Source organism: Gallus gallus, chromosome 18 (assembly GCF_016699485.2).
Source record: "Gallus gallus isolate bGalGal1 chromosome 18, bGalGal1.mat.broiler.GRCg7b, whole genome shotgun sequence".
NCBI classification, from domain to species: Eukaryota; Metazoa; Chordata; class Aves; order Galliformes; family Phasianidae; genus Gallus; species Gallus gallus.
In genome coordinates this window covers 6,253,927-6,281,525 of record NC_052549.1, presented here as the reverse complement: position 1 = coordinate 6,281,525, position 27,599 = coordinate 6,253,927, and the positions used below count along the sequence as shown (strand labels likewise).

General features: G+C 44.9%; 1 protein-coding gene and 1 long non-coding RNA gene across 2 annotated transcripts in view; both read right to left on the bottom strand.

The window, feature by feature from the left end:
* The window catches only part of LOC107052251, a 243,894-nt gene that overhangs the window by 70,625 nt on the left and 145,670 nt on the right, over nt 1–27,599 (bottom strand). The gene's annotated exons all lie outside the window — the stretch shown is intronic.
* On the bottom strand, nt 15,277–17,382 carry KIF2B (kinesin family member 2B). Its single transcript, XM_415645.7, has one exon. It carries the CDS (start codon nt 17,310–17,312, stop codon nt 15,393–15,395), a length of 1,920 nt encoding a protein of 639 aa, XP_415645.1. The 5' UTR covers nt 17,313–17,382; the 3' UTR covers nt 15,277–15,392.

The window sequence follows — 27,599 nt, the reverse complement described above, 5'->3', positions numbered from 1 at the left end:
TCAGTCCTTATCTAAGCACATCGAGAAATCACAGTGCATCATGTCAGAGGATGTCCACCTCCCAAGATGAGTGGATGAGCGTGCACTGAGAAATGTTTGCTTCTAAAACTAACATGCAGGATTCGCCACATTTCAGGAATATTTTCTTTTAGAAAAGGTATTGCTTATCTTGTCTTATCTTCTATCTTAATCTTATATCTGTATCTTCAGAAAGATATTGCTTCAGCGGGCAGCGTGGAGAGAAAAAAAAAGGAGCAGGAATAGTAAATAAAATAATAAACTTGAACAGAACAGCACCCCTTGGAAGGAGAACATGTGAGGTTTACCTAACCTGAATACTGAGTCAAATGCAACCCAGCAGCTGAAAGAAAATATAGGAAGAAAAGGGGAAAATCCAGCAGGAGAAAATGAGAAATGTATTTTGGACACTTAGTTTTCCAGTGTCAGACCTGTGACACGGCTGTGCTTTATTCCAAGCAAAATTTCCTATCTATGAAGTCATTAGACTGATAGAAGGTGCTGCGAAAAGCAGAGGAAACTCAATTCCATCCCACTCTCATATCCTCAGTGCTTTACAGCTGAGTGAGATCAATGCCTTGCTCTCCACTGCAACGGAAAACAAAGGGAAATTCCTCGGATCCTCAGCAGAGCCAGGGACCCCAGCCAGCAAAGCTGTGCTAACTGCTCCTCCGTACCTGCCTATGCAACCTCTCTGTCATGCAGATACACAGGCTGTGTTTGCATGGTGATGTACCACTCTGCTCATGCAGCACTGTAGGAGATACAAAGGATTTTTTGTTTGTTTCTAGCTTGCTTTTATCCTATTTATAGGCAATCATCAGCAGATAAATGTCCTGTTAAATTCATCTTCATCTAAGCAAAAGTTGAGTTGGCGATTATGATAAAATGAAAGCAATTTCTAAATATGCTATGGTGGAGACTTATGCTAATTCAGCCTAAATCATATCAATTACAAGTGACAGTTTATCCAGAACATTATTTTGTGCCTCCAATTTTACCCTAATTATTTTGGTTCGGTAGATATATAGCAATAGCTGTTACATATCATCATGTCTTTGTCTACCTTTTTCTTGCCATCCCAAGATGGGAGGTGTTAGCTCCAGCCACACACACTCCTCCTCTTCCATCAGGCTATGTTCATACACTCATTCTCCAGCCCAGCCATTGCCTTTGGCCGCTGGGACAACACAGCCATATTTACACAGGGAGTGTCTGTGACAGAAATGCTGAGTTTCAGCTGAAATTTCTCTTTTTTTTTTCTCCCCTTTTCAAAGGGACTAAAACCAGTCTTTGAGCGTTATGTGCTGGTTTCTTTTGGATCTGCCTAACACTGAGCACCTGTTTTGTAGAAAGACAGTGGGTAGCAGCATCCAGCGGACTCAGTTCATGATTGAGAGAGGAGTACAAACTTTGACAATAGTGACCACAGAAAATAAATTAAGTAGCAGCAATGTACATAGCAAATGATTAGGAAGACAGAAAACCTTTCCTCCCTCCCTAAGCGTAAATTAAGACTTGTGGAAAACACGGCAGCTAGACAAACTGCCCGTTTTCCAGGCACCATCAGGCTCAGGTCATGGTGCAGGGCAGCAAACCCCACAGGAAGCTGACACAGCAATCCTGACATGCAGTCTTTCCATCATCCACAATGCCCCGTTTCACATGGAAGGCTACTGGTGAAGAAGTCCATCTCTGAGTAAGGAGAAAGGTCAGAATGAATTGCTGCTGCTCTAAAACATGCCATCACCATACAGATTGCAGTGGCATGTCCCTGCAGGAATGCTGTTTGCAGCCTGTCAATAAATATTTATTACAGTAAAGGATAGTTGTCGTATGGAAATGGATGCAACTTTTATTTTCCATGAATCGATAATTAGGGTTTGGGTGTTTCCTTTTTTTTGTTTTGCTTTCTTCCTCTGATCAAATGCCCTCCAAGTTTAGTGGGTATCTTTCAAGAGAGAAGAATGGATTTTGGATCAGCACTCACAGCAGATGGTACAGAGGGCTACCAGAAAGAAGCACTCCTCCCTCACTCAGAGGTCAGAGAACAGCTTCACATCACTTTAAATGGCTTAACAGCTCTGTAAGAATAACAAATCTATTTAAAATAGGAAATCAGAAGGAAATAAAGCTGTGTCAGGAAACATTAACACACCCATGTGTGAGCTGACCTTGGACAGCTTCTGAGATCTCTTGTTCAGCTCATTCATCATTATTCCAAGCTGTCATCACGAACACTCTTGCTCATTAATTATACATTAACCTCATTCATGACTTTTATAATCTATAAATGGGTCAGGATGTTTAAAAATGATTAAATAAGAATGTGCAGTGGTAGTAAGGATAATACCTGGACCACAGCTTGGGACATCCAACTGCAAATCAAAAGCAGGTGATGTTGAACAATTGAAATTGGAAATAAAACAAGAACTAGAGAGTTCTCCACACCTCCCACCCTGCATTCAGATGAGTATTAACTTTAAAAGATTCACAAAAAAGGCAGCTTCTACTTGTAAAACTATTTTTTTTTTACTGGCAAAATAAGCACAGGTTTTCAAAGCAATGGAATACGACTTCCTGTAAGCTGTATCTTTATGATTACTGGGTTGAACCACCAGGCACCAGCCCAGACAAAACAAGGATGGGTTCCTGACAACATTGAGACCTTCTTCAGCAGGATAAACTGACAGTGCTTCCCTTTGGTGGGTGCATGTGCTGAGTGGAACGTGATGACTGGCACACAGCCACAGTGCTGTTGGAGCACCCTGGTTCCCACAGGCTGCAGTTGGTGCATCCATCTCCTGGAGTTTGAACACGGTGACCCAGTTTCCAAGCAGTGTCAGGTGAGAGCAACCCTCTGAAAATCAGTCAGTTCTCTGCAGTGGACTTTGGATTCAACAGAGGATTTACCTCCATGTTCCCAGCACTAATAATGCTTTAATTCTGAAATAGCAATCTGTTGTTTTTTTTTCCTATAATTAAATGAGTTTTTACATCACAAAGCACTGGGGCACCTTGCTCTCCAGCATCACAGAAGACTTCTACTGCAGCAGTTGCTTGCAGTAAGCTGAAAGTGCCTGTGTTTCCAAAACAGGCTTGAAGTAGAAATAAAATTTTATGTCTGAGGAAGAATTACTGCACGCCACATAACATTTCAAGCTAAAATAATGTTTCATCAAAGATTTAGGGAACAAGGATTAGTTTTTTAAACCTGGCTAAGTCAATGAATCTTACATGTCCCATATACTGCTATACATTATGCTCAGAGATACATTTCACTATGCAAACTCAAGGCTGTTTCAGGGAGGTTGCCTGCAAGAAAAATCCCTCAACTGAGAGGACATTTCACCATCTTTGTTCCAAAGGAGCTGTGAGAGCCGGGAGCACAAGGGAAGGTGGTCAGGGAGCATCACATGGCCTGTGATGTACGCCATGAATTTTAGAATGGTACATTAAGGAGTCTAATAATAAATGATGGAGCCCCAAATATATACAAGATGATTTACCTCAGAGGACTTTCCCAGCTGTAAGAAGATCCCATTCCCAGAGAAGCCAAAAACCTGAAGATTTTTGATCACACTGAGGATTTTCAAAGGCCTCAGAGAACCAAAGGCTGACGTTTGGTGACCCTCGTTTGAAGCTGGGTACCCAACTGCCCCAGAGCTCTTGGAAAACCTCTGCTGCTTTGAACAGCTGGACTCCACTCAGCTCGGGCAGAATACATCTGTTTCATAGCTCTGAAATACTCCGTGTGATTTTAACCTTAAAACTGTCTGAGAGAAAGGGTAGGTGCTTAATCTGATGGCCTACTGAGTTTAATAGGACTCTACCTATGACATTCAATAACGTAACTGTGTAACCCACTGGTTATAGGTTCCCTGTTGTGCTGGATCCAAAGAGGTGAGGTTGTTAAAGGCCCCCTGGGCAGCCCTGCTGTTCTCCCTCCCCTGCAGCAGCTCCTGCTTTTAACTTGGCAGGCGAGCCAAGGTGCTGACTCATAAACTGTCTTTTACCTGAGGATCTCAAAGCACTTCACATCCATTAATTAAACTCTAGGAGCTTGGGAACAGGGTGAGATGTGTATTTTCTGTGTCCCCTCAGGTAAAACAGCGCTTTTGCTTATCCATGAGCAGCAATTGGCATTAAACCTACACAGTCTGTTTTTAGGAGCAATCGCAGATCTGTATGGAGTAAGAAGTATGATTACATGGGATGGACTCAGCTTGTGCTGAAATGGGAAAGGAGATTACTTCTTCATTCAAACTACCTTTAATGTATTTCATTCTTAAGCTGAAGCGAGCATATTAGGCTACTTATTCTCAAATGGAATTCCAGCAAATGGGAGATATTGAGAACATCGTCCCTGGCATGTATTTTTTCCTTAAATCTGTTTCAGACAATTGTGTTCCTCGTGTGATCAGAATGATAATTAAAGGGCCTGTCTGAATACGCAACGCTTCCACCTAACCACCTATTAAGGCAATGCAAAATGAACTCAATACCAATAAAGCAACACAGGTCCAATTTTTTTAAACAGGGTGCTAGTTCACAATTACAAACCAGCTCTAATTTTCACTTACTTGCTTACTGCTTTTCAAAGAGGATGCAAATAATGGTTTCACATACAATAACAGACATTTCTACATCCTTCCAGTGGAACTCGTGGAACACCAAGAAGAAACTCCCTCCCATCACAGCACCACGACTGGACCAGCTGAGAGCTGTTACACTTCACTCATTTCAGCCTTTCACACACATCTCTTCTATTTGAATGCACAGTACTTTTAATTATTTCTGACCTTTCATCCAGCATGCCATAAGCTTCTTACAAAGAAAAGAAAATAAATAATTCAACTTTTACTTATTCCTGGAGGAGACTGGCTGCTCTAATCTATCCTTAGAGAATAAACAAGCTGGCTGTTCACATACAGCTTATTAGAGTACGACAGATAAACATGTACACAGTGCTGCAATGACAATAAGGGTGGGGAATACCAGCCTGCATTCCGGGCTGCAGTCTGAGGCCGGGACCATTTCCAGCTGCCTCCCGGGGGCCTGAAAGTTTGGTTACTCTTTTGTTTGTAGCTGCAAGCCAGAGACTGGTAACAAATGTCAGCGCAGAAAGGAGTGAGGAAGGAAGGATGGAGCCAGAGAGCGTGTCAGGGAGCAGATTAATTCCCCACCATGAGAGTGCTCCGGGCTGCTCTGTGCAGTGTGTTCAGAGAGGAGCTCTCCAATGACTTAACAGTCTGATGCAGAAATACAGTTCCCTCAGCATCCCAGCAGTGACACTGTGTGCTCAGGGGTAGGGTGGCCTGCTGGAAATACTGATGCATTAGGGCAGCATGCTGGGAAACCACCTGCACCTGCATTACAGAAACTGTTTCAAAACACGCAGTACTTGCTGCCTCCAGGAACGCTTCTCTTTCACTTGGACCAAGGGTGGGATGAAATATTTCAAGTTGTTTTGCACCAAAGAGACCCTTTTCGCAGAGATGGGGTCTGTGAATCTCTCATGCTTTCCCTCCGGCATCAGTCAATCCTGAATTTCAGCTTTTACTGAAGGCTGATTGAGGCCTCACCTTGGAGGAGTCCACAGCTTGATGGATCCAAGGTGAGAAGTCTCACACCTGCGCCCTGACACGCTGAATGCAGTGGAGCAACAGAGAGGAACAATATCTGAGCATCTCTGTGCAGCCCCACAGCCGGCTGCCACCCTGGGAGCAGTCTGCACTTGGAAGAGTTGCAGGAGAACACGAAAACTTGGAATTCTTTCCTCTGAAACAGTAAAATATGCAATTGTATTGGAGTAGACTGCATCCACAGGACATACCTGACAGTCTTGCTTGATGAGAGAGAGCTGTATGTGTCACCGGAGTGAAAGATAGAGTGTCTGAAGAAGAGGAAACCATTCATCTTACCAACCTGCCCTTTCTGATAGCCAGCTAGTAGCATGGGCATAGCTCCGCAGATTCCTTTGAAGTTTATTGCTCTGTTAGTCCTCTTTGACTGACGGATCACCTAATAGATAATAAATTACTGCTCTCTGCATGGACTAGGGGCTGCCTACATTTTGCTAACGCTGATTTTTTACAATCTACTCTCACTCACACTCTGCTCGTGCAATTTAAAGGGACGCACATTCACAGACAATGCACGCATACCGAGGACTGGGATTTCAGGGGTACGTGTGGGGCACGAACTGCATGGTGCCCTCTGAATTTCGGGGTGACGCAGCTCCCAGCTGCCTCCGATCTCTCCAGAAAAACCTGCCCCTCTGCCTCAGGAGCAGCCGAGGGGAGGAGAGCACCTCAGTGCCTCCACAGCAGGCAGGCGGGTCTGGGGGCACACTGACCTCAGCTGCAGACATGAAGATGAGAAATTTGGCTCTGCAGTGAGAGGAGTCAGAGGTATAACTTCACCTGGAAGGGGTGCTTCCTCTCCTTGCCCAGGGCCTGACTCTCAGCCTCTCCCTCATTCCAGTCACGGTGATGCTTTGGCACAATGAGCTGGCACCATGTAGGGACTCAATAAAGATCTCAGGGTTTTCTCCATAAAAACCAAAGAAGCAGAATTGCCTCTCTAGAGATTGGAGAGGCCAGGCTCTGTTATGACTGCTTGGGGTTTCTGAGAGCGCTGCAAGTTACCGATACTTTCCTCGAGAGCTGCTGCCAGCCCAGCACCCCCATTAGTTCTGCCAGGTGTCAGCATGCAGTTAAAAAAAGCATTTCCTTCTCTCACTAACTCCTTGGGACCAGTCAGCCCGCTACCCGTGCTGGGAATAAGGCTCTCCAAGTTGCTGTCCCCACGGGTGCCTGCTGGGCACGTGCGAGGCCAAAAAAAGCAATAGAAAAGCTCAGTCTCACATGGGCCAGATTTTCCAAAGAGCTCTAAAAGCAGTGCAGATGGAGCAGGGCATATTTAAAAATGCATTAGCAAACTGTATTCCCTAATGTTAGGGCACTGCTTTCCTGAAACGTTTTTTTGGGAGAAGAAAGAAAGAGGAAGCTGGCCCCGATGTTAAGCAGGATAATTCTGCATGCAGTTCCTGCATGGCTTTCCTTGAGGTTAAGGGCCTTCCCTCGCTGTGGCCTGGGCTCTGCCCTCAGCACTGAGCTCAGCATGCAGCTGCTGGGTGTTCACACCTGTCAGAGAAGGTGCTCCTCCCACAAGAAACCTACACACTCAGCTGGATCCAAACTGGTGCTGGTGCAGCTACACCTCTATCCCCAGGCACACACAGCTTCTCAAACTCTCCTTGTCCCTGAGTGGTGCACCAGCAGGTTAGAGGCTTTCATTTTCAATTAGCAACAGCTACTAAAAGCTCGCACCGCACAGGCACCATTGCCAGCACAGGTAACTCCTGGTTCTGTCCTTTTGGGCAGATGTTTGTCTTCAGTCCCAGCGGGGCCTTTTCCCCACGCTCTGAGTTGCTCTCAGTCCCGGCTGCAGCCCAGGGCTGTGATTCCAGCTGCCAGCACCATGCCGCATGTTTTCAGATACACACTCAGTGTTCTCTGGGCAGAGACCCCCGTGCTGGGGGTGCCTGCTGCTCATCTTGCTGCGCTCCCACTGTGCCTTCCAGCCACCACAAGATCTCTTAATTCCTCTCCAGTGAATCTGTAAACTTTTGGGTCAGATGAGCTTTCATTGCTTTTGGGAATGTCTGCATCTCATAAACCTAGCCCAGTGGGGTTTGGTGCACATCTGCACCTCCAGCCCCTATCACATGGCACATCAGAGCTCTCACTTGGTTCTTTTTTCTCTCTTGACTAAGAGAACACTGAGACCCTCAGAAACTTGTTTATTTATGAAATCTATGTTACTTGTTCCTATAACGTTTATTTTTCTCTGTCTTTGGAAAGCACAGGAGTTCAATATGGGCCCTTAGAAACACAGCTGCTGTTATTTTGCAGCTGGGTGCTACTGTGTGGAGAGCATCTGAAAAGGGAGACATGAGCATAGGAAATTAGATGTGAGTTTACATCACTCTGGAGGACAATACATGAAAAACTTGAGATGTAGATTTTAACCCAAGATTTTTAATATGAGTTTTTATGCTACAGCCTTTATAGTTGAATGGGGGACTGGAAAAGCCCATCTATGTGCAGATCCATTGAGGATAAGACATTATTTACTCTCGTTTCTTTCTCAAACAATGGTAGGCCTGGTAGGTTACAGAACATTCCCTATCTTTATATCCTCAATTTAAGAAAATGCTATGGCTATTCAAAAAAGCATTTATGCACACCAATAGACTTTAAGTGTAAGCTGAAAGTTTAGGACATATTTCAGTGCTATCTTCACAGCATGCTCTATAGGCAATGTGTTCCCTTTACTCACACTTCTTAAATTTTTGCATCCTGGTATCAAAGCTTATGGCTTAAAAAGAAGACAACTATGCCGCTTCATTTACCAGCATCAAATATTTTTACTGAGAGTAATTGCTTATCCAGAGTTTGCTTATGCAAGAATTAAACATGGTATTCCATTAAAATCATTAAAAATATCTTCCTATAGCTCTGCTCTCTCCACTTCTGCTCTCATGTTCAGAATCACATAAAATAGTAATGAGCATACATAGCCTTCTGCTGTTTTCATAGACATGGCAGTAAAAGAGACAGTTGCTGTTCCCTTGAGTTCCAGCCCACGAATCAGAAAGTCTCATCAGCCCCAGTGTCTGACACACTGAATAGCCCCTGTATTTAATTACTGCTATATTAAAATCTTTGCTATTTGAATTCTGTATTCTCTATTAAAGGGAATGAGAGAGACAGAAGAGAGAATCAAACAGGGCTAGAAGAAAGGACTTACAGAAAAGCTACTCTCTTGTAACTGCCCCAGCCTGACGCTTTGGAATTCAGTTTCCAGTGTAAAACCTGGTCTGAAAACTCCCAGAGCAAGAACCCGGCGTGCTGCAGCTGTCACACACCCTCGGGGCTGTTTTGTACAAGTTTTAGTGGCCTGGGTAAGACCCAGCACCAGCTTAGGTCACTGTGCCTTGAAGCAAATGCTCAGTGAAAAGTCAATGAGCTATGGTGTTTTTCACTGCCTGCCCACAGCTACTTACAACTTCAGGGCTCCCTTATTCAAGTCCAAGGATTGTAGAGGGCCAGAGGTTATGAAACCACGCTGTGGATGAATTCAAAGGCAGCCCTGCTGGGAGAAACATGCTGCAGGGTGCTGCCAGGCTCAGACTGTCCACAGTTTGGAAGACACAGCGTGGCTGCAGCCGTGCCAGCAGTGTGGCTGGTAAGCAGGCTTCACCAAGCAGCATCTTCTGACACTTTCGGTAACAGAAGGTGTCTCTTCTTGTGCATCAGTCTACATTGATCTGTTAATTATGCTGTGACAAAATGAATTAGACTTAATTTTGCATGGCTGTCCAGAAGCATTACTACATGTGTTATTACATATTTCTTTGAATCAATAATTTGACTGTGCATGTTTGCATCTAATGAAATTGAGAAAGATCAGTTCAATACCTGTAGGCAGTTGTTCAGAGTGTCACAGATGTATATAATATTGAACAATAGATGTCACTGTTCTGCCAATAAAAAATGGGTTATATTTACAGATATTGCTAGCTTCAACCTCCATTGCACACATCTCCAAAATCCAGGGCACTCATTGGTACGTGATACTTTTTAAAACATGGATCCTGTCCCTCCTTGTCATTCTTCATCTATGAAACTACATGCAAAAAGTGTAAAAGGTTTTAAAAGCAGTTTTAAGGAATATCCTCCGCCTTTGTGCAAATTGGTCAACACAAGAATAGGACCATGAGAGAGGGAAGAAGGGACAGGCAAAGCTTAACTGAGGAAATATCAGAGATGGAAACATTTTTGCTTAGACTTCTTTCTTTAGAGGGAGGGTGGAGGTGTCTTTAATCCCCTCTCCATGCAATGACTACATGGAAGATGGCAGACAGGAACCCACTCAACAGAAAAGGCCAGGGATGAGCCATGCTTTGTTGAGAGACAGGAAAAGGAGAGGCGGCATAGGGAGCATCTCCCACCATCCAAAGATTGGGAGAGTCTGCAAGAGGAGGGAATGAGTGTCCAAAGTGAAGTTTGAGTTGTAATATTCTATCTCAAGAGGTTCCTAACACTGCTTGAAATTGGTATAAAATCACGAAAATTAGACCGCAAACAATATAAGAAAATCCAGACCAGTACAGTACTCTATTGCTCTGCTATATAAGGCCTGTGCAGAGTCAGCTCCCAGGTGATGAGCAAAACCAGTGAAGTCTAACAAATGAGTTAAAACGTCAGTTGCAGGATGAGCCACAGAGGAAAGCAGGCAGGTTATTACACAGCAGCTGTTCAGCTACTGCTCTGTTTCTCAGCATCAAGAACTCAGTGCACTCAGATAAAATGCCTGTGCTCAGAGGCTGTAGGACACTGTTTTAAACTGGTTAAACTGATTTAACCACAAGTGGTCTAACATTCCAGTTCATGGTGCTGTTCAGCTGCTAGGATTAGGAGAAGCAAGAGGAGGATCCTGAGTTTTGGTTTCTTAACACAACTGGAGAGCAGAAATTACCTCAGGTAAGACCTAAGTCCATACAACTGAGAACGTGTCAGATTTTCAGCAAACTTCTGTCCTCTGCAGTGGAGGCAAATTCACATTCCTGGTTATTCAGCACCCGAACTGCACACCAAAACACAAAAACAGATATTCTTTCAAACAAAACTGCTCACATTTTGTGTATAAATGCCAAAACTTTACTCAAGTACTGAGGGTGCAGAATCAGCCATTCAGATTCAATCTCACCCAATAAAAGCTTCTTCTGAGCTGAATGAGTGGGTACAGCGAGAGCTCACAGGGTGGGCTGATCTCTCCTTCCCAACAAAGGGAGCAGAAATATGGCTCCTATTGGACTTAGTGGAGACCAGGCACTTGGTCTTGTGTGTTTTCCTTCCTCCTATTTGCTTCAGAGTGCTTACATTTTGCTGCTGAGCCTCAAAACAACATTACAATGAGGAGGGCAACTCCGCAGCCAGCCCTATGCCTGAGGGAATTGCCAGGAATTCTCTTTCTAGTTTTGCAGACACATCCCTGCTTGCTGTTTGGACAACAACGTGATGCAGAATCAAACCTTCCTCTGTTTGTTTACCTCTCTACTGAAAGTTTTGCATGTAAACAGCATCTCAGCTTTCCTCTTTGGTGTATTTTTTCCCTCTTCATTTGAAATTATCTCATGCCACATCCCAGTCTCTTGCTGAGGAAATGATTAGGAGGGCACAAGAAGAAGAACGACTCAATATAAAGGTAGAAATAAGAGAAAGCTTCAAGGAACATTCTGAGGAATAACAACATTGTTTGCATCAGGTATTCCTTGTAGTGTTAAAGGAGAGAGAGAGGCAGAATACCAGGTGAATTTCTTCAGAACATAATGTCTTTCAACATACCCTGTGAGATATTACCTGCTTCTGTAGAAAAATAAAAGGAAAATGATTCAAATACCTCACAAATCATAGCTGGAGTACATATTTCAAAGATTCACAGGATTCTGGTACAAATGGGGAAGTGGTGTGGTGTGCAACATAATGCTGCCTGACAGCACAGCGGAACTTCAGCCACAGGTGCCCAGTTTGAGGAGTGTAGGTATGAAAATTCAGTGTTTTACATGGACTTTTGGAGCTCCAAGATTAAGCGCGTTCCTGGACAACACGATACCCAAAATGCAAAATCAAAGCATCTGTGAAAGTAGAAATATTGATGTACATCACTAAACATATGTTGCTGACTAAAGCTGTTATTAGCGACAAGTCAGTCTCTCCTCTGGAAAATCCCAGTTGCCTTGGGCTTTGTCTGAGCAGAAAAACAGAAAAATCTGAATAAAGCCTTGTGAGCTCGCCTCATGATAACAGGCTGAGCTGTAAGACTCCGATAATAATAAAGCCAAAAATACAGGGCTAAATTCAGCCATGCTTACTTGATGCTAAATTGAGCAAATTGCACAGCTCCCGCTGCAGAGGCAGGGCCAGAAGGCGGCTCGTTCTCCCAGATTGTCTTTGCAGGGTACAGATTATTTTGATCCATTCATCACAGCCTCCATTTTGCCTGACACCTCAGAACTGAACTGGAAACTGCAGATGCTGCAGCTGGGAATCTGGGGGCTCTTCTGGGCTGTACCTCACTTGTTTCCTATCACATAACACACACAGGAGTGTGTCTCACTAAATATGTATATTTTTTCAATGGTCTTCCAGCTTGGAAGAATTTCGGTTGCACCTTCCCAAATCTCCTCTGCTGCCAAACTCACAAGTATGATTCCAGCAATTAAATAATTCTAGAAAGTACTAGAAGAACAGAGAAAACCTATGTTTTGTGAGACGTGTGAGTGCTGGTAATGCCTAAAACTCAGATTTTCAGATAAACTCAGCAGTATTACTGCAGGACAACATGACACGGATAGTCACGGCTAAAAAGGCAGTTTGAATGGGAGAAGTAGATGGGAAGGCACGTGAATGTGAGAGCAGAGGGAGAAGCTATTGATTATCTCAGAAAACTAGTGGGTGAATCAATTCTGTTTTTCAGCTGACGTGCATCGTGTTATGGGTTGAAGTGCCCTGTCCATTCACAGGAACGGATGGCCATCCGGCTGCTTTAGACAGAGGGAATTCAAACCTTTAAGGACTGCAGAAAGAGATCATGTAAGAGTTGGAACCAACAAGGAGAACACCTCACAAGGAGTTCAGCAGAGGCTGAATCAAACTATGAACGCACTGCAGCACTGCTCCAACAAAATGAACTGGCAAACTCTATAGAGTGTGGAAAATAAGAACCCGTTTTACAGCCAAAGCTGTTCCAGGCTCTATTGTTCTAAACTCAGAACTAAGAAAACAGCAACTGAAAAATAAGACCAATATATATATATACGTATGAACTACTGTCCCTATATATGTGGTAACTACTGTCAATTGCTGACAAAGGATATATACAGATATACACGTTAAGTCCTCATGAAACACTCAGGTCAAGCAGAGGTATACGAAGCATAGGAGGCATGTAAAACTCCTAGGAATTATGTCTCACAGTGAAAGTAACAGTGAAATCTCCCCTAGAAATGACAAAGGTAAGAAGAGAGCAGGTTTAAATCCTCGCAGCATCACAGAGTAGCAGTAGTTATGGTTAATCATCAGGCAAAAAATGACTAGATTGGCCAGGATCTGTCTAGACAACAGTTGCTTTTCTTCTTCAGTCAGCTACAAAAATTTATAAACAGAAATGCATTCCATAGAAGTGTTTCAGTTGTTTAACAGGCTAAGTGAATGGCTGACCTTAGTATAATTAATTAGTGATCTTTATTTAATTGAACACTCATGGTCACCAGAGCAATGCAAACCTAAAACTCGGCACACTTATCTGATTCTGGTTTCATTACAAAGACATGCCTGGCCCAGTAAAAACTAAAAAGAATTTTCATGGAACCTCTGAGCCTGGACAGCCTGGCCCCGTGTATGCATGTAAACACACCTAACAACATTTCCAGACCCCAAATGCAGAGGGGTCTCCTGTAGCTACAAACTCATGGAAACCAGACACAAAGTCATACTTAAAGTACAGGGAATAGACAGAATGGGTTTTGTACTCTCTATATAAACAGGATTTATGTTTAGAAAGCAAAGGAAAGTATGTAAATGAAGATCATCAATGAAAGAAAAGAGGTCAATCAACACGTAACCACAAAAAATGAAAACAGGCTAATTTAGTTAATTTGTTTTGCATCTGCTTTAAGCAGCAGTAGGGTGTGCTCATGAGTCACCGTGAGCTTCATGCGAGCAGCCTCCTGAATGTGTGAGTACAAAGAGAATCAAATTCATTTTCCTACTCACTGCGAACCACCGCACCCTGGTAAGACTTTGTTCCAGCTCATTAAAACCGTGTTTCTAGAACTGTGCCCAACTCAATTAATTCATAGCCCTTTTTGCCAAAACAGTTCATGCTAATGATTTATAACTAATGCACGGCCACGGCTGTGAACAGCAAGAACTTAGACCTGGAGCAAGTGTGACAACAGCGCAAAGAGCCAACCTACCATGTGCCTTGCATGGGAGACACGTCCTGCACCAGCTGGAAGTGACCGTGCCGCTTCCAAGGGACTGCAGGGCCAGCATGCCCCACAGATGGCCCCACGCCGTGGGTACCAGGCCTTTAAACCTGGTCCATTGCGCAGTCCAGCACCTCATATCCAAGAATCCAAGGGAAATGCCAGGGAAGGAACCTCAGCAACACTTCTTTTCAGAAAGGAGAAAACCCTTCTGTTGTAAATCCCTGTATACAACACACTTGTATCTTAATCTGGCAAGTAGTACCTATGTCTCATTGCATCTCTGAACGCTATAAGCTGCTGAAACCAGGAATGCCGAAACAAGCAGAATGCCAGTACACAAATGCTTGTAAAGTGCACTGAAGCTGAAAAGCACAGCATATTATTACTGCTAGGAGATGACCCGCATTTAAACAACACTTGGTGTCTAATAATTTCATCACTGAAAACAAATTCCTGGCCTCCTTGAAAGGATGCTGAAGTCCTTCCATTGACTTCCTCACCCTTTGGATCAGATGATTCAACTGCTCAGCGGGATAAATTGGTGGATGGGACCAACAGCCAGAGAGAGATCAGACAGTGTGAGAAAACTGGGGGAGATTACCACTAATTAATTAGATACAATTTATACTATTTAATTTTTCACTTATTTGTTACCCTTTCAAGAACTTACACTAATTAATTTCTGTCTTCAACAACATGCATAGATAGGAGCCTGATGCTTTAACCCATAAGAAGGAGTTCTGCAGGGTGTGCCATCGGGAGGAAGCACTGCCTCACCCCATGAGCAGCTCTTGCACTGATATGCACTGCATCGGATGGGGCACTGATGGATGCAGCTTTTCTGACCCTTCCAGCCTTATCTCATCAGGTCTCCCATACAGGGCACCAACCTGCTGCTTCCCTCTGCAAGCCTTGCAGGCACAGCTTCTTCTCCTAACCTGGGAATGAAACTTTTCTTTTGGTGGAGTTCAAGAGAACCCTTGAGAGGTACCTATGAATATCCCTCTGTGTGTGTATATATACATATAATGACGTGAGATACATTCCCTGTAAATTCTTACCTTTTCCTACAGATTAGATCCTCACAACTGCACAGTTTTTCTGCAATGAAAAATAGCTGGAAGAAAACAACAGGACTGTTCTCCTACAAGTTTAAACTACTATTTTCAAGGAATAACAACTCAATCAGAACATTCACGCAGATGCCTTTTAATGTTTCTTAAGCACTGCAATTGCTGGGCAGATGAAGCAGTGACAGCTAACAGCTCTCCTCTCCCAGCAGCCTCAGGAGTTGTGGCTCTGGCACAGCTTACAGTGCATGGGACCTCTTAGTGCAGCTCTGGTTGCTGTTCTGTTCTGCCTTGCACACTGCTGATGGGAATAATCGGACTTTTTCTCGAATCTCAGTCAGGATGCCAATTTCTTGATCCAGGAAGGATTCAAACTGTGCAGCATATACATCTACCTTCCTGACTGTTCCTTCAGCCACCTTTAAGAGTTCTTTCAACCATCGCAGAGATTTCTGATGCTTCTCTGTAAGTGTTTCCTGATTCATCTCTTTTTTCTTTTTCAGGGTTTCCCCCCTGGTGTTTGCAACGAGTGCCTTGGACAACACTTCCTTGTCTGCCTGCACCCCAAACCGCTGCTGTTGTGGTAAGCTGGGCATGATCTGAGAAGGCTGTTCGAGGGAATTTAAATCCACAACCAGCTCCTTCACACGGTTGGCATATCGCAGGGTGTTAAGGGTGTGTTCACAGGATCTTATTCCCGGAGAGACGGTGGCAATCATGCAAGTGTATGAGTTTTCCCCTATAAGAGAGTCTCTCAGGACTTGGGTGAGCTTGCTAGCCCTGAATGGGGTGTGGGCTTTGTTATGCCCCAATGCCCTGATACATTCCTTGAGTGCCAAGAGGCTTTTATTAATGTCAGCCCCCTCCAGCCTCGTTTGCTTGTCTGCAGTTGTGATATCAGCTCCTCTTTCATTCCCAGCCAGATCAATTAGGGAAAATTTGGCAAACAACTGTCCTCTCTTCTTGAGTATGATCTGGAAGATGGCATGGCTCCGGGAAGACTGAGTGTTGGCCGAAGTCTGGCCCGCCATGCGACAGTTGCTGCCTGTTTCAATTAGCCTGATGACATCCTCCACGCTGGTGACCTCTTCCTCGCACAGGCCCACCACCTGGGTCTGCTTTTTACCATTTTCTAGCACCCTCAGCCGCTTCTTCCTGTTCAGCAGGTCAAACACTTTGCCCCTATAAATCTCGAAGAAGGCCCCATAGACCCAAAGTTCCAGTTTCTGGTAATTAGGGTACTGCAGCCTGCGGAAGACATCCTCAGCGACCAGGACGTAGATTCCTTTGCTAGAGATGCTTCCCCGCATGGTATGTGTCTTGCCACTGCCTGTCTGGCCATAGGCAAAGCAGGTGGCCATGCCCCCCTGGAAGATGATATCCACGAGGGGCTGGGCGGTGTGCCTGTACACCAGCTCGTTGGCGGCATGGCCATCAAAGGCATGGTCGAAGCGGAAGACCTGGTTGTTCAGATACTGTGTGAGATCCAACTTCTGCTTGGCTTCATGCACAATCACCATGCCCTGGCAGGACACTGTCACCACATCAGTGTCATTGAGCTCCACCTCCCGCTGGTTCAGGGGCCGCTTGCGAATACACACACTGATGCGGCGAGGCTGACACGGCATGGAAGCCCACTGTGCTTTGCCATTCAGGTGGTTGCGGCACTCCTGGATCATGGCCACTATGTCAGTCCTGGCACGGAGTGACGTGCTGTCCTTCTGAGCTGGCTTCTCCTGCACATCCAGCTGATGGTATTCCTGCTGTTTCGGCAGCCTTTCCATCTGCCGCATGCATGGTGACATCCATCTGGTTGTGGACTGAGGCCGGGTTACCACAGGGCTCCTGCTGTCCCAACACTTTTCCATGTTGATGGGCTGTGGCAGCCTTTCATTCACTGGGTTCCAGTTCCCTCTGGCTGACAGCGAGGTCTCGGCGCTGCTTGTGGATCTGCTCCTTGGGGCTAGATGAGGGTTGAGGTCAAAGACGGCCTGGAGATCCACCTGTTTGGTCTTGTTGGTCCCTCTCTCAAGCCATTCCACAGTGATGCTGGAGGTGCTTTCATGGAACTTTGTCACTACTGCCTGATGTGTGCGCCCACTGCTGTGCTTGATCTCCACACAGTTGCCCAGCTGGATAAGCCCAAACTTGCTGGCCATGCTGTTCGTGGGCCCTGGATGCAGATGGGGCAGGCAGTCTCAGATCTCACTCCTGAGGGCTCAGTGCTCCAGAACCCAGCACCGTGTCACAGTGGTTGCTGTGGAGCTGGAGTCAGCTTTGAAGTGGAACAAAGATGGGCTTCTAATCCGCTGCTATGAGTGGAAGAAACATGTAAGGCTGCCATCACCTGAAAAGGCCTACTGGAGCATCCGGGCTGGCGTGCAGCTATTGTAACACGTCGTGTCCAATTAGATCAGTCACACTGTGTTAAGCAATGCCAGTGACACAAGAATTTATAGCAGTGACACAAGCACAGAAATTCAGGAGAGCATTTTCAACCTGCAGTGGCCACGTGAAAATGAAGAAAGCAGCATACTGTTCTTAATTGCCTTGAATGTAAATTCTGAATTCTTTTAAAAGGCTTTGAATGCCTGGAAATCCTGCTTGAGCAAAATACGAGCTTAAGAGAAAAGGAATGAAAATTGGAGTTGCAATGTGAGTACCATGGGTCTATCTGCACCCATAAGCAAGCATTTGATTTAATTTTGATAAGTGGAAAAACTGATGATATTTTTAATTCATTTCTGTGATGTTCTTCAATCACATGGATTCCTGCATCGAACATTTCAAAGTTCTGGTCACCTCTTTTTAACATTCACATTAACATTCACATTTTTTCTGGGCACAGAGCCTCCACAACTACCACTCCATTCAGCTATTTGTGCTGCACTCCATCCTCATGCCTCAGCATGCACTGTAAATGTAACACGAACCATCTTTGTTTGCTGAAGTTATATCACTATGACAGAGAGATCTGATTGTTGGGGCTCTGTCTGAAAATGCCAGCCTGATCAAGGATGCAGAGCAATAAAACAGCAGCCACTTGTTGGAGAGATTTGGGAGAGCAAATCCTGCCTTGTGCGCCGTTAGATAAGCTTGAAGAAACACAGAGTATCAGGGATACAGGGCAGAGGAAAGCTGTGATATTAAGGGCTTGTTCAGCTTTCCATGGCAACATTGTCCCTCTCAGTGTCAGACCTTGCTCAAACTCTTCTGCCAGATCTGGGGGTCACAACACCTTGGAGCAGAGGCTGAAGCAGTGCCCCAGGAATGGGCCAGATGGGTACAGTGCAATCAGCCCTTGCGGCAAACTGACTTTTCTGTTTAATGTTTGGAGACCTTTTGAGAATCTTCAATGGGCATCAGTCAAGGTTTTGCTCGAGGAATCTGACAGCTCTTGGATAGCTGAACGACTTTCATTCATCGGCTGCTCACAGAGGACGCAAGTGCTGTAACACACGCTTGGGTAACTGCAGCCATGCCCACCACACTGTGCTCACAGTTGCTCATCTCGGTTTTAATTAGTGATAACTTTGTAAGAGAAAATGACTCAATTTCATAAATGTATTGAAATAGCCCCAAATAAACGTAATGGAAATCTAATTCTGGGATTGTCGCTAGGCTTATTAAAGTTTTGTTCATAGGGAGATGCTTTTTAAAGGAGCCTGTATGACCGAGGTTCACCAAGGAAGTTCATTTAGATACACATCCCTTCTCCAAAGCTGTTGGAAGACAATTATTCAGCACAAATAAAGAAGCAGGGACTTGCAGTCCCTACCAGTTGCACAATGCTGTATGCAAAAGGTGACAGAATGGCAGTGTGGGGCTGAGACTTTATCATCTGTGAGAACACACTGTGTAAACACCAACAGAAATTAAACACTCCGCCCTAAGGAGGACGCCAGCACTTCTAACAGGTCGGAACACAGGCTAAGGAAACAAAAAGATAATAATGCTCCATATTGTTTTCTTTATAAGACCTGCAAATTAGCAATGGTGCAACTTTATTAATTAACTATATAAAATAAGCAAAAAAATCCTTCAGAAATAACGCTGTTGATGAGGGATAAATTCTGACCTTTTCAGAGGAGCATTCTGGATAACCAAAACATAAAAATATGCGTTGTAAATATGAATCTCCCATGAGACAAAACATCAAATGAAGTTTTGTTACAGCACTGCTGCAAACGGACACCCAGCAGCTGCTGAGCTCAGGAGATGGCTGCAGGCTTCCTGCATGGCCACACAACCTCGAGCTGACGGAGTTCTTTGGGTGCTCAGCGCACATCACAGCCCCTCCTCTGCAGTCAGCACTCATCAACTGTCCCTTCTTCAACAAACCACCAACTGCTCATTCCTGAGAGCCCATCTGTTGAAATAGGAGTGCTTTAATAACAATAAGGAAGTGCTGGATCTATCAGCATGTTTGGTTTTAGAGGGAAAGGCTTCAATTTTTGGGCTGTATATGTAATGATAATCGTTGACTTGTCATTAACCTACAGATTTAATATTTTAATGAGAAAAATAAGCACCTTATTGACAGAAGCTACAGAAACCTGCAGCCTTCTGTGAGCTCTGCTTTGGATAGGAGTGAAAATTTGCAGCATTCGAAGCAGGTACTCAAAACCAGAGTGCACCTCTAAAAATGGCAATGCTGTTCATCTGCTCCAGTCATGTATAGAATGGATTAATCCCTGTGAGGAAGCTCCTGGAAAAGAATAATCAGAATCCCATGTTTATAGGGACTTCATCTGCCTTTGCACAGAATAGAAACTCCAGGAGAAAAATAACAGGGGAGTTCTGGAGAGTTCACAACAGGCAAATGCAGTGGGTAACTGAAAAAGCAGACAAAGTGGAAGTAAACATTCTAAATACAGTCAAATTCAATTATTCCAAGTAGGTTCAAAATAACCCATACCTTTTCCTTTGCTTTTCTGACGCAATACCTTGCTGCTGTTTCAGACTTTGGGACCCTTTGGTGAGGTGCAGCCCCAGTTACATCTGATTATTTGTCCTTGCATCCTTAAAAAATATTTGCATAGGGCTATTTTATAATTCCGATAAGACACCCAGGCCGATGAATTATAGTGCAGTAATTCACACCTGCTGCATTTAATAGCTCTCGGCCTTCTGCCTTTCTCTAGCAGTACCTTCTCATGAATTACTGCTCCATAATTCACTCCCAAGAGTGTCTTGCTGCTCCCTCATCATGTTGGCATCTAATTGCAGGAGTTCTCAGGTGTGATTTTGGACACAAGAGAGCTAAAATTTATGCAAGTGCATCGTATATAAAAAGTATGCTTTTAAGAAAGACTGTACTTGGCTTGAGATTGCATGTTTTCAGCTGCGACAACTATTAATGGTTCTGATGGTTATGCATTTACAAGCGTTTATCATCAAACACAAATGGGGTAACTGAGAGATTAAGCCAACACAGTGATCAAATGATCAGTAATTTAAGAAAGAAGTGTAAAATCCTCCTCCCAAAGCACATGAGTGCCTGTATATAGATGGGTTACCTTAGGGAGGTGCTTAGGTGCTTGACAAACATGGAATGCCACAGCCCTCACTTGAGCAGAGGGACGTCCTGCTGCCAACCCAAATGCATGCAGGCACTGAGGTCCCCTCCCAGGTCTCCCAGCCAAGTGCTGTCCTAAATCAGGACTCAAAGGACGAGGACGTTTGGACGTTCATTTTGTCTGCTTTTCAGATCCCAAGTAGCAAATTTAATGAAATATTAATTACTCCTCAGTGCTCTCATTTCCCTGAGCAGAAAAGGCTGAACTGGCACCATGGCAGGAGATGGGCAGCCCCATAATGTGGCAAAAAGGTTATGCTGGATTAGAACTGAAAAATCGTCAAAAGGAAATTTTGCCACAGACCTGAATGCTGGGGTTTAACCAAAATTTGTGCTCACAAGTGTTTTTGGGAAAGGTTATTCACCGAGCAGCACCCAAAGCCATGCGTCAACACCAGGACTCTGCTGTGCTAAACAACATGCTAATATTCCCAGAAAGACAGCTTTTCCTCAGTGTGTTTTCTGCCAGGGGTACAGGCAGTAATTACAAAGTGGAGAGGAAAGGAAAGGAAGAGGACGGCGTCTCCTGGGAGCAGAGGGATCAGCCTCTTCCTAAAGCCTTTAAAGCTTTGGTTTATCCGCACAGAAACCCTGAAACAAATGTGCAGCAGCTTAAAATCTTGTAACTTATTCAAACACCCTTCCAATAATTTGCAAACATACGTGAGTTTTTTTTGTTGGTACCTTATAAAATAGTGCCACATTGAGGAAGAAAGTAAAGGATTTGCTCCTGCTGTGAGTCATCAGAGAATAAACGCAATGTGCAGCAACAAAGATACAGTGCACGGTCTGTTAAAAGAAGATGCTTTACTATCACAGGATGTAAGAAACATCCCACGTTTCTTCTGTTGCTTTTCCACTGCTACCCAGCTAGCTGTCAGCTCGCCCTGCACGCAAAAAGCTGTGGTCACAACCCCCAGCATTAATACAGACAGCCAGTCCTTTCTGCCAAAAAACACAGCAAGCAGACGAAACGGGACGAGGCCAGCAACAGCTTGCATTTCACACTCCATGGGAGCTGCACGGATGCTCAGATCTGCCCACACAAACTCCTTGCAAAATCACGATCCCAATCACAATTTGGGGGGCAGGGGGTGGAAAAAAGGCCACAAAAAACCACACGCACACACACAATCCCATAGCCTTCCCAAGGAAAACAACTGCTGTTCTTCAAGTAGGAAAGCACAGATGCGATCTACCATACTGAGGAGCCGAAAGGACTCACATCCTTATGTAGGGAAGTGGGACCGTTGCCAGCCCTCTACATTTCTAACGGAGTGAAACTCTGCTTTTCTGAGCAATGGAAATGACTTTCATTCATCTGATGAAGCAAGAAAAACACAAAATAAGATAATTATTGGTGTCATTCTAGAAAAGAATAAATTCCAGCAAACTCAATGGAAGTTGTGGGTTATAACGGATGACCAAATGAAAGTGGTATATTCTCTCAATGTTTTAATGAGACACAGCCAATTTTTATTATCATGTATTTACTGTTCTTCCTGGCAAAACACAGCACTTAAAATTGGTGTAACTTATCTGAAAATTAGAGTGAAAGCTGCTAATTCACAGACCAGTGTAGGTAGGCCTAATTCATCTCGTGGTTAGGAACACTCTGCTAATGCTCAACACATGGAGAAGCTTTTAGTAACAAACTCTTCCAATTACTGAATCCTTCTGACTATCCTCAGCTGGCTGAACGTGTCAACAGTGTGGTGCGAAAGTGCTCTGAGATCCCCTCTGCAAGGCGTTCATTAACAAAATTACGGAGCTCCACATTCATACAATTGTTTTAAGCCTTAATGATTCAAAGGACTTAACCAGTGTTAATTAAAATCTGATCCTACTCCAAAAGCCACGCAGACACGGCTGGTTTTCATTGGTTACCTGGAGCTACGGTCTGAGCCACCCTCCCTACAGGTGGGGACTGACTCCATGCTACTCCTGCACTCCTCCACCCTTCTGCCTGCACCGCACGGTGCCCTCCTGTGCTCTGAGCCCGGGGGCAGTGCCAAGCTGTGGTCCTGCTAAGAACCACACTACCCACGGAGCGCTCACGAATGGGTTGTAAGTGATTCACTTTAGATTTTGATGTTTGAAAGATGAGACAGATAATAATATTTGTAAAAAAAAAAAAAAAAATGCTGAAGGCTGTTATCCCCTCATGGTCTGCATAAGTAGGAGCTTGCTTCCCAATTACCTGCCTGTCACTGCAATGATTGATTTCAGTGCTTTATGAACAGCATATGCAGCCCTTCTATGTTTAGATAAGAGATTACAAGGACTATCAATCCTCATACTCTTGTGTACAGTATTAACGCTGTCTAAAGCTAATATATTTCTATCATGGACCAGTATTATTTAATTATATCAGTAATAGTTCCGACCTGCAGAAGGGATGAAGCGCTGCTGGGGATCCATGCTGTCAGCTACTGCTGAGAAATGGCTTTGGTTGGTTAAGTTCATTTCTCCTGCCAAGTTAAGGACATAACATTTGAGGATAAATAGTCACAGAAACTACTGGGATCTGAATTAGAGCTTGTGCAAAGAATGCTGAAGAAGCTTTGGTATCACACACTGTAGGGGCTGTCAGGTCCCTTCTGACCCCTTTCATAGAACACTTTTCTGACTCCTGTACCAAGGCAGGGCTCACTAGTTAGCATGTCTGGAGCTAACTAATGATTAATTTCTGGACAGTGAGCCTGTGGTCAGCCAGCCTCCCCAGAAAATCACCTAAGCTGCCATTGGATTTCATATTCAGATACAAAGTGCCCCAAAAATGCAGAGTGTGCACTGTGCTGCTCCCATTTGCTATCCACAACACCTCATGCAGGAAAGCCACCACGGCCTTCAGCTCAGCACAGCATTTTGGAGCCTTAAAGAAACAGGAATGAACCTTTCCAAGCTCTCAAGGCCCAGGAGCTGCACCGACAAGACACTCCTGATACCCTGCTGCCAATACAGTGGTGATTCCCAGCTACAAGGATGCCATACACCAAGGCAGTAACCCATCTAGTGATAAAAAGGCAAATTCCAACACCCTGCCTCACTCAGTGTGAAAACCGCTGCAGAGCTGTGCTGGAAGCTCTGTGGACTCCCATGGGTGAGCATTGACTCCCATCAGCTGTCACCCTTTTGTTGCCATTACGGAGGGAACGAGCTGACTCGAATGAGATCCTGCTGGTCCAGCCATGTGCTCAGTAAGAAATGTGCAGTCAGCCTGGTCAGACCCAGCTTTGTGAGGTGCCAACCATGTGTTAGTGCTCACAGCCAGAACAGCACAGGTATCTGACTACCTAGAGGGTGCAGCCAGGAATTTAGGAGAATTCAGAAATAAATCCCTAAGCAGAGCACACCCAAATGCCTGCTGGACATCAAAGTGTGGTGGGTGTCCTTAAGCCATTTGCCAGTTCCTACTTACTACACACCTACATCTTAATAGCTCTGAGTGGCTGCTTAACAGATGGGCTTAGCGCCCAAAATCCCCTTCCAGCCATGAGAAAAGAAAACAGCATAGCTCTCTGCAGGATGTAACCTTACATTTTCAGAAAAGGCTGCTGGGATTGCCTGGGTCAGCAGCTACAACCCAATTCCAACAGGAGGAGGAGCAGCTCCACGCCAAAGCTGCCATGCTTTCTGCTACACACGCACTAAGTAACTATTTCAGTGCTACAGTTCCAAGTATTAGCACACAAGTGTTTAAAAGGTCTCTGAATTATTCCTAACCCTTACAAATTGGACAATGCACGAATCTGCTTTCTTGTGCTTTTCTTCCCTCCCTCCTTTTGTGTTAATGTATCTGCTTGCAAACCCACCTCATGCATAATGCAGTGCAATAAACTGCAGCCTGGAGTGGCTGTGCAGCCTTGCCCATGTGTAAAGAGCAGGAGAAAGCCATTACTCACTATGTATCCTTCCAGTGCAACTCGGGTTTGACAAACATTAAACAATTTGAGCCGACTACAGAATGTGGTGCTTCCTTTGAGCGCCTGCCTGGAAGCTCAGCATCGGGCTGCTCATGAGAACCGCTGGGCAGAATGAATGATTTCTGTAAGGTAAATGACTACGTGTTGAAACAGTGCTGAGGCACTCGCTCTCAAACGTTCTCCTTCACAAGAGGAAGTCGGTTCACAGCTCCAATGTTTGTCCTGTTGGGGTTTTTTAAATCCCTGCCTCAGCTGGAGCTGCTCTGTGTGTCCCAGAATGGAATCCCCTTGAGAGGAAGGACACTGATGTGAGGCTGCAGTGATGGAGCACTCCTCCCTTCAGCTGCGTGGGGCACTGGGTGCTGCTCTGCAGAAGCACAAAGCCAACCCCAGCCACCTGCACAGACCCACAGAGCACGTCAGGATGCTCAGCTGAGATTCCAGCAGGAAAGCGTGAATACTGCCTTTCCTTTTTTTTAATTTGGAACCATGAAAATTTCCCTCGGATCTGAAAACATAAATACCTCAAGCATTTCTAAGCAGAGCAGTGCTGCTCGGGTGGGATGGGATGCCTGCTGGCAGCCCTGAGCTGTGTGCTGCTTGGGGGAGCAGCCCGGTGCTGCCTGCACTGTGCACAGCCCGGCCTTGTGCTAAACGGATCCTTAGCAAGTGACAAATAAAGGATTAACTGCCTGCAGCACCAGCCCCTCTACCTCAATATTTATAGCTTTCCAAGTTATTAGCTTTTTAATTAACACTGAAAGATCTGAAAGCACCTAACTGTATTGTACTATAATTATATTAACAAATTACAGACATGAAAATTAAAATTCAGTTGCTCTGATATTCTATTTAGAAATGTGCAAATAGAGTTGATGTTTTGCTAATAAATGTTTCTCAGATGTTATGTTTCTAAATGAAAGGAGAAAATGTACCTTTACAGTATTCCTTTATGTGCCTCTGCCCTCATTTGGAATTAATAAGCAAATAGAAATGGTGCTTGAGCCTCAGAAGTACCCCTCCCTTAACCTCCCCCCAGTTATCATAATTTCCTAAATTACAGACTGTAGCTGTATTAGGACAACCATAAGGACAACACCATGGTGCTGGATGCTGTCTGCTTCATTTTCTCTTTGTTTCTCTCCATCCATAGACATACATAAACATGCAGAAGGAAGGTATCGGAAGGCTGCATAATGCACGCACACAGAAGTGCGGTGTTTTCCCTCCAGCAGGCTAAGCCCACTGATTCGCTTTCTGCCACAGAAACCTCTCCAAGACAAGCAGGCCTGGGATTTGAAGATCCCTGCAAACCAGACACCGATGCAGGTGTGTGCTGTTTCCACAGCAGGCTGCCCTCAGCCCCCCCAGCTCTGCAAACCAGAGGCCCACAGTGCCTGATGGAGCTCCAAACCCCCACAGGCAGCAGGAGAATTGCGTGCACAACCAAACAGCTCTGGTACAATAAATGCAGCTGTAATGTGGGGTTTGGGCGCTTCATGGATGGTGCCACTGAATGTTTTGCAGAGGCCCAGAAGAGGCCTGAGCATCACCTGCACCCCACACGAGGCAATGCTTAAACAGTTTACAAAATCTATGCTCTGCAAAGAGCTGGGCATTGCCATTTATCTCGTCTCCCTGTCTGTGCCATGCTACGTAACTACCCAAAAAGAGTTCTGCCCTAAGGAGATTGTATTCAGAGAAGTTATTCCTAGGTTACTCCTAGTAAAGCAAAAGCAGACAAACACAAATGCTGCCATATAATCCAGATTTCCTGCTAAGTCTTGCAGTATTAAAATGACTGAAAAACCCCAATGCTTAGCAGTGCTTCAGGAGCCCCCAAGTCATCTGCTGGCTTGTTTTACTTAACCACATAGAGAAGTAACAGTCTGAAGATTGTGCCGCAACCAGATTATCAGAAGATTCATTAGTAATTATTGCATAAAGAGACAGAGGTGCATGTGGTGCTGAGCAGAGCACAGCAGGGAGAGGTAATCCCTGCCTGAAGTACTTTCCAGCCTAACTACATAAGCAGTGTAACAGGCATAGGGACCCAGCAAAGAAATGTTCTGTTTCAGAGATCACATTTTGCTGCACAGTATCTTGGGACGCTGACTTCGGTTTAGCTGATGTGATTTGACACTGGCGGCCTCCTTGGAATTAGTGACTCATTATTTATGATCTGTGTGCACATATAAAATGAATGGCCTCCCCCAGCTCCTGCCATTGGAAATGTCAGGGTACCCGAACAAGGAAGCGGGCAGTGGCTTTGTTACCTGGGCTGCGGATCAGCAATTTGTATGCAGCGGATGCATGGAAGAAAGTGAGAGACATGGGAGAGGCAGGCTTGAGTCCATTGCTACTGCAGAGCAGCAGAAAGGAGGGCCTGCAAAACGCATACCTGCAGCTGTGACAAAGGACAGTGCTTCCCATGGCATGGAGAGAGGTCCTGAGCTGTGCTGCTGCGCCTGTGCCTGACCCAAAGCTGGGCAAGGAGCCCAGAACCAGGCAGCACCTCAGCCTCGAGGCAAAGGCATAGCCGAACTGGCCTCTAAACATCCCTAGGGGCTGGCACCACTTCCTTGTGTGTCAGGGAGCTCACTGCTCATCCATTTGGCTTCAGAAAGCCCTGGGGAAAAACCCACACGTCAATCCTGTTCCTGAGGTAAGGGAACAGCTCGAGGGCAGTGGAAAGCAATCAGCAATTAAAGGGACAAGCCTGCATCCCTAATGAAACATTAACAATCTGTCTGAAACAACTACTCAGATTCCAGTGCTGCAATGACTAAGCCTTCCCAGGACCCACTCAGTTTGGGTCAGAGGGTGATGTTAATGCATAAGTGGGGGTCTGCCTGAGAAATTATGCATGGGGAGTAGCCTGTGCAAGGCCCCAAGAAGACGTGGGTTTAGTAGAACACCAACCTGATCTATTTATGCAAGAC

What these genes read in the sequence shown, in the direction of transcription:
- KIF2B (XM_415645.7), bottom strand. Translation starts at nt 17,312, where the DNA reads ATGGCCAGCAAGTTTGGGCTTATCCAGCTGGGCAACTGTGTGGAGATC.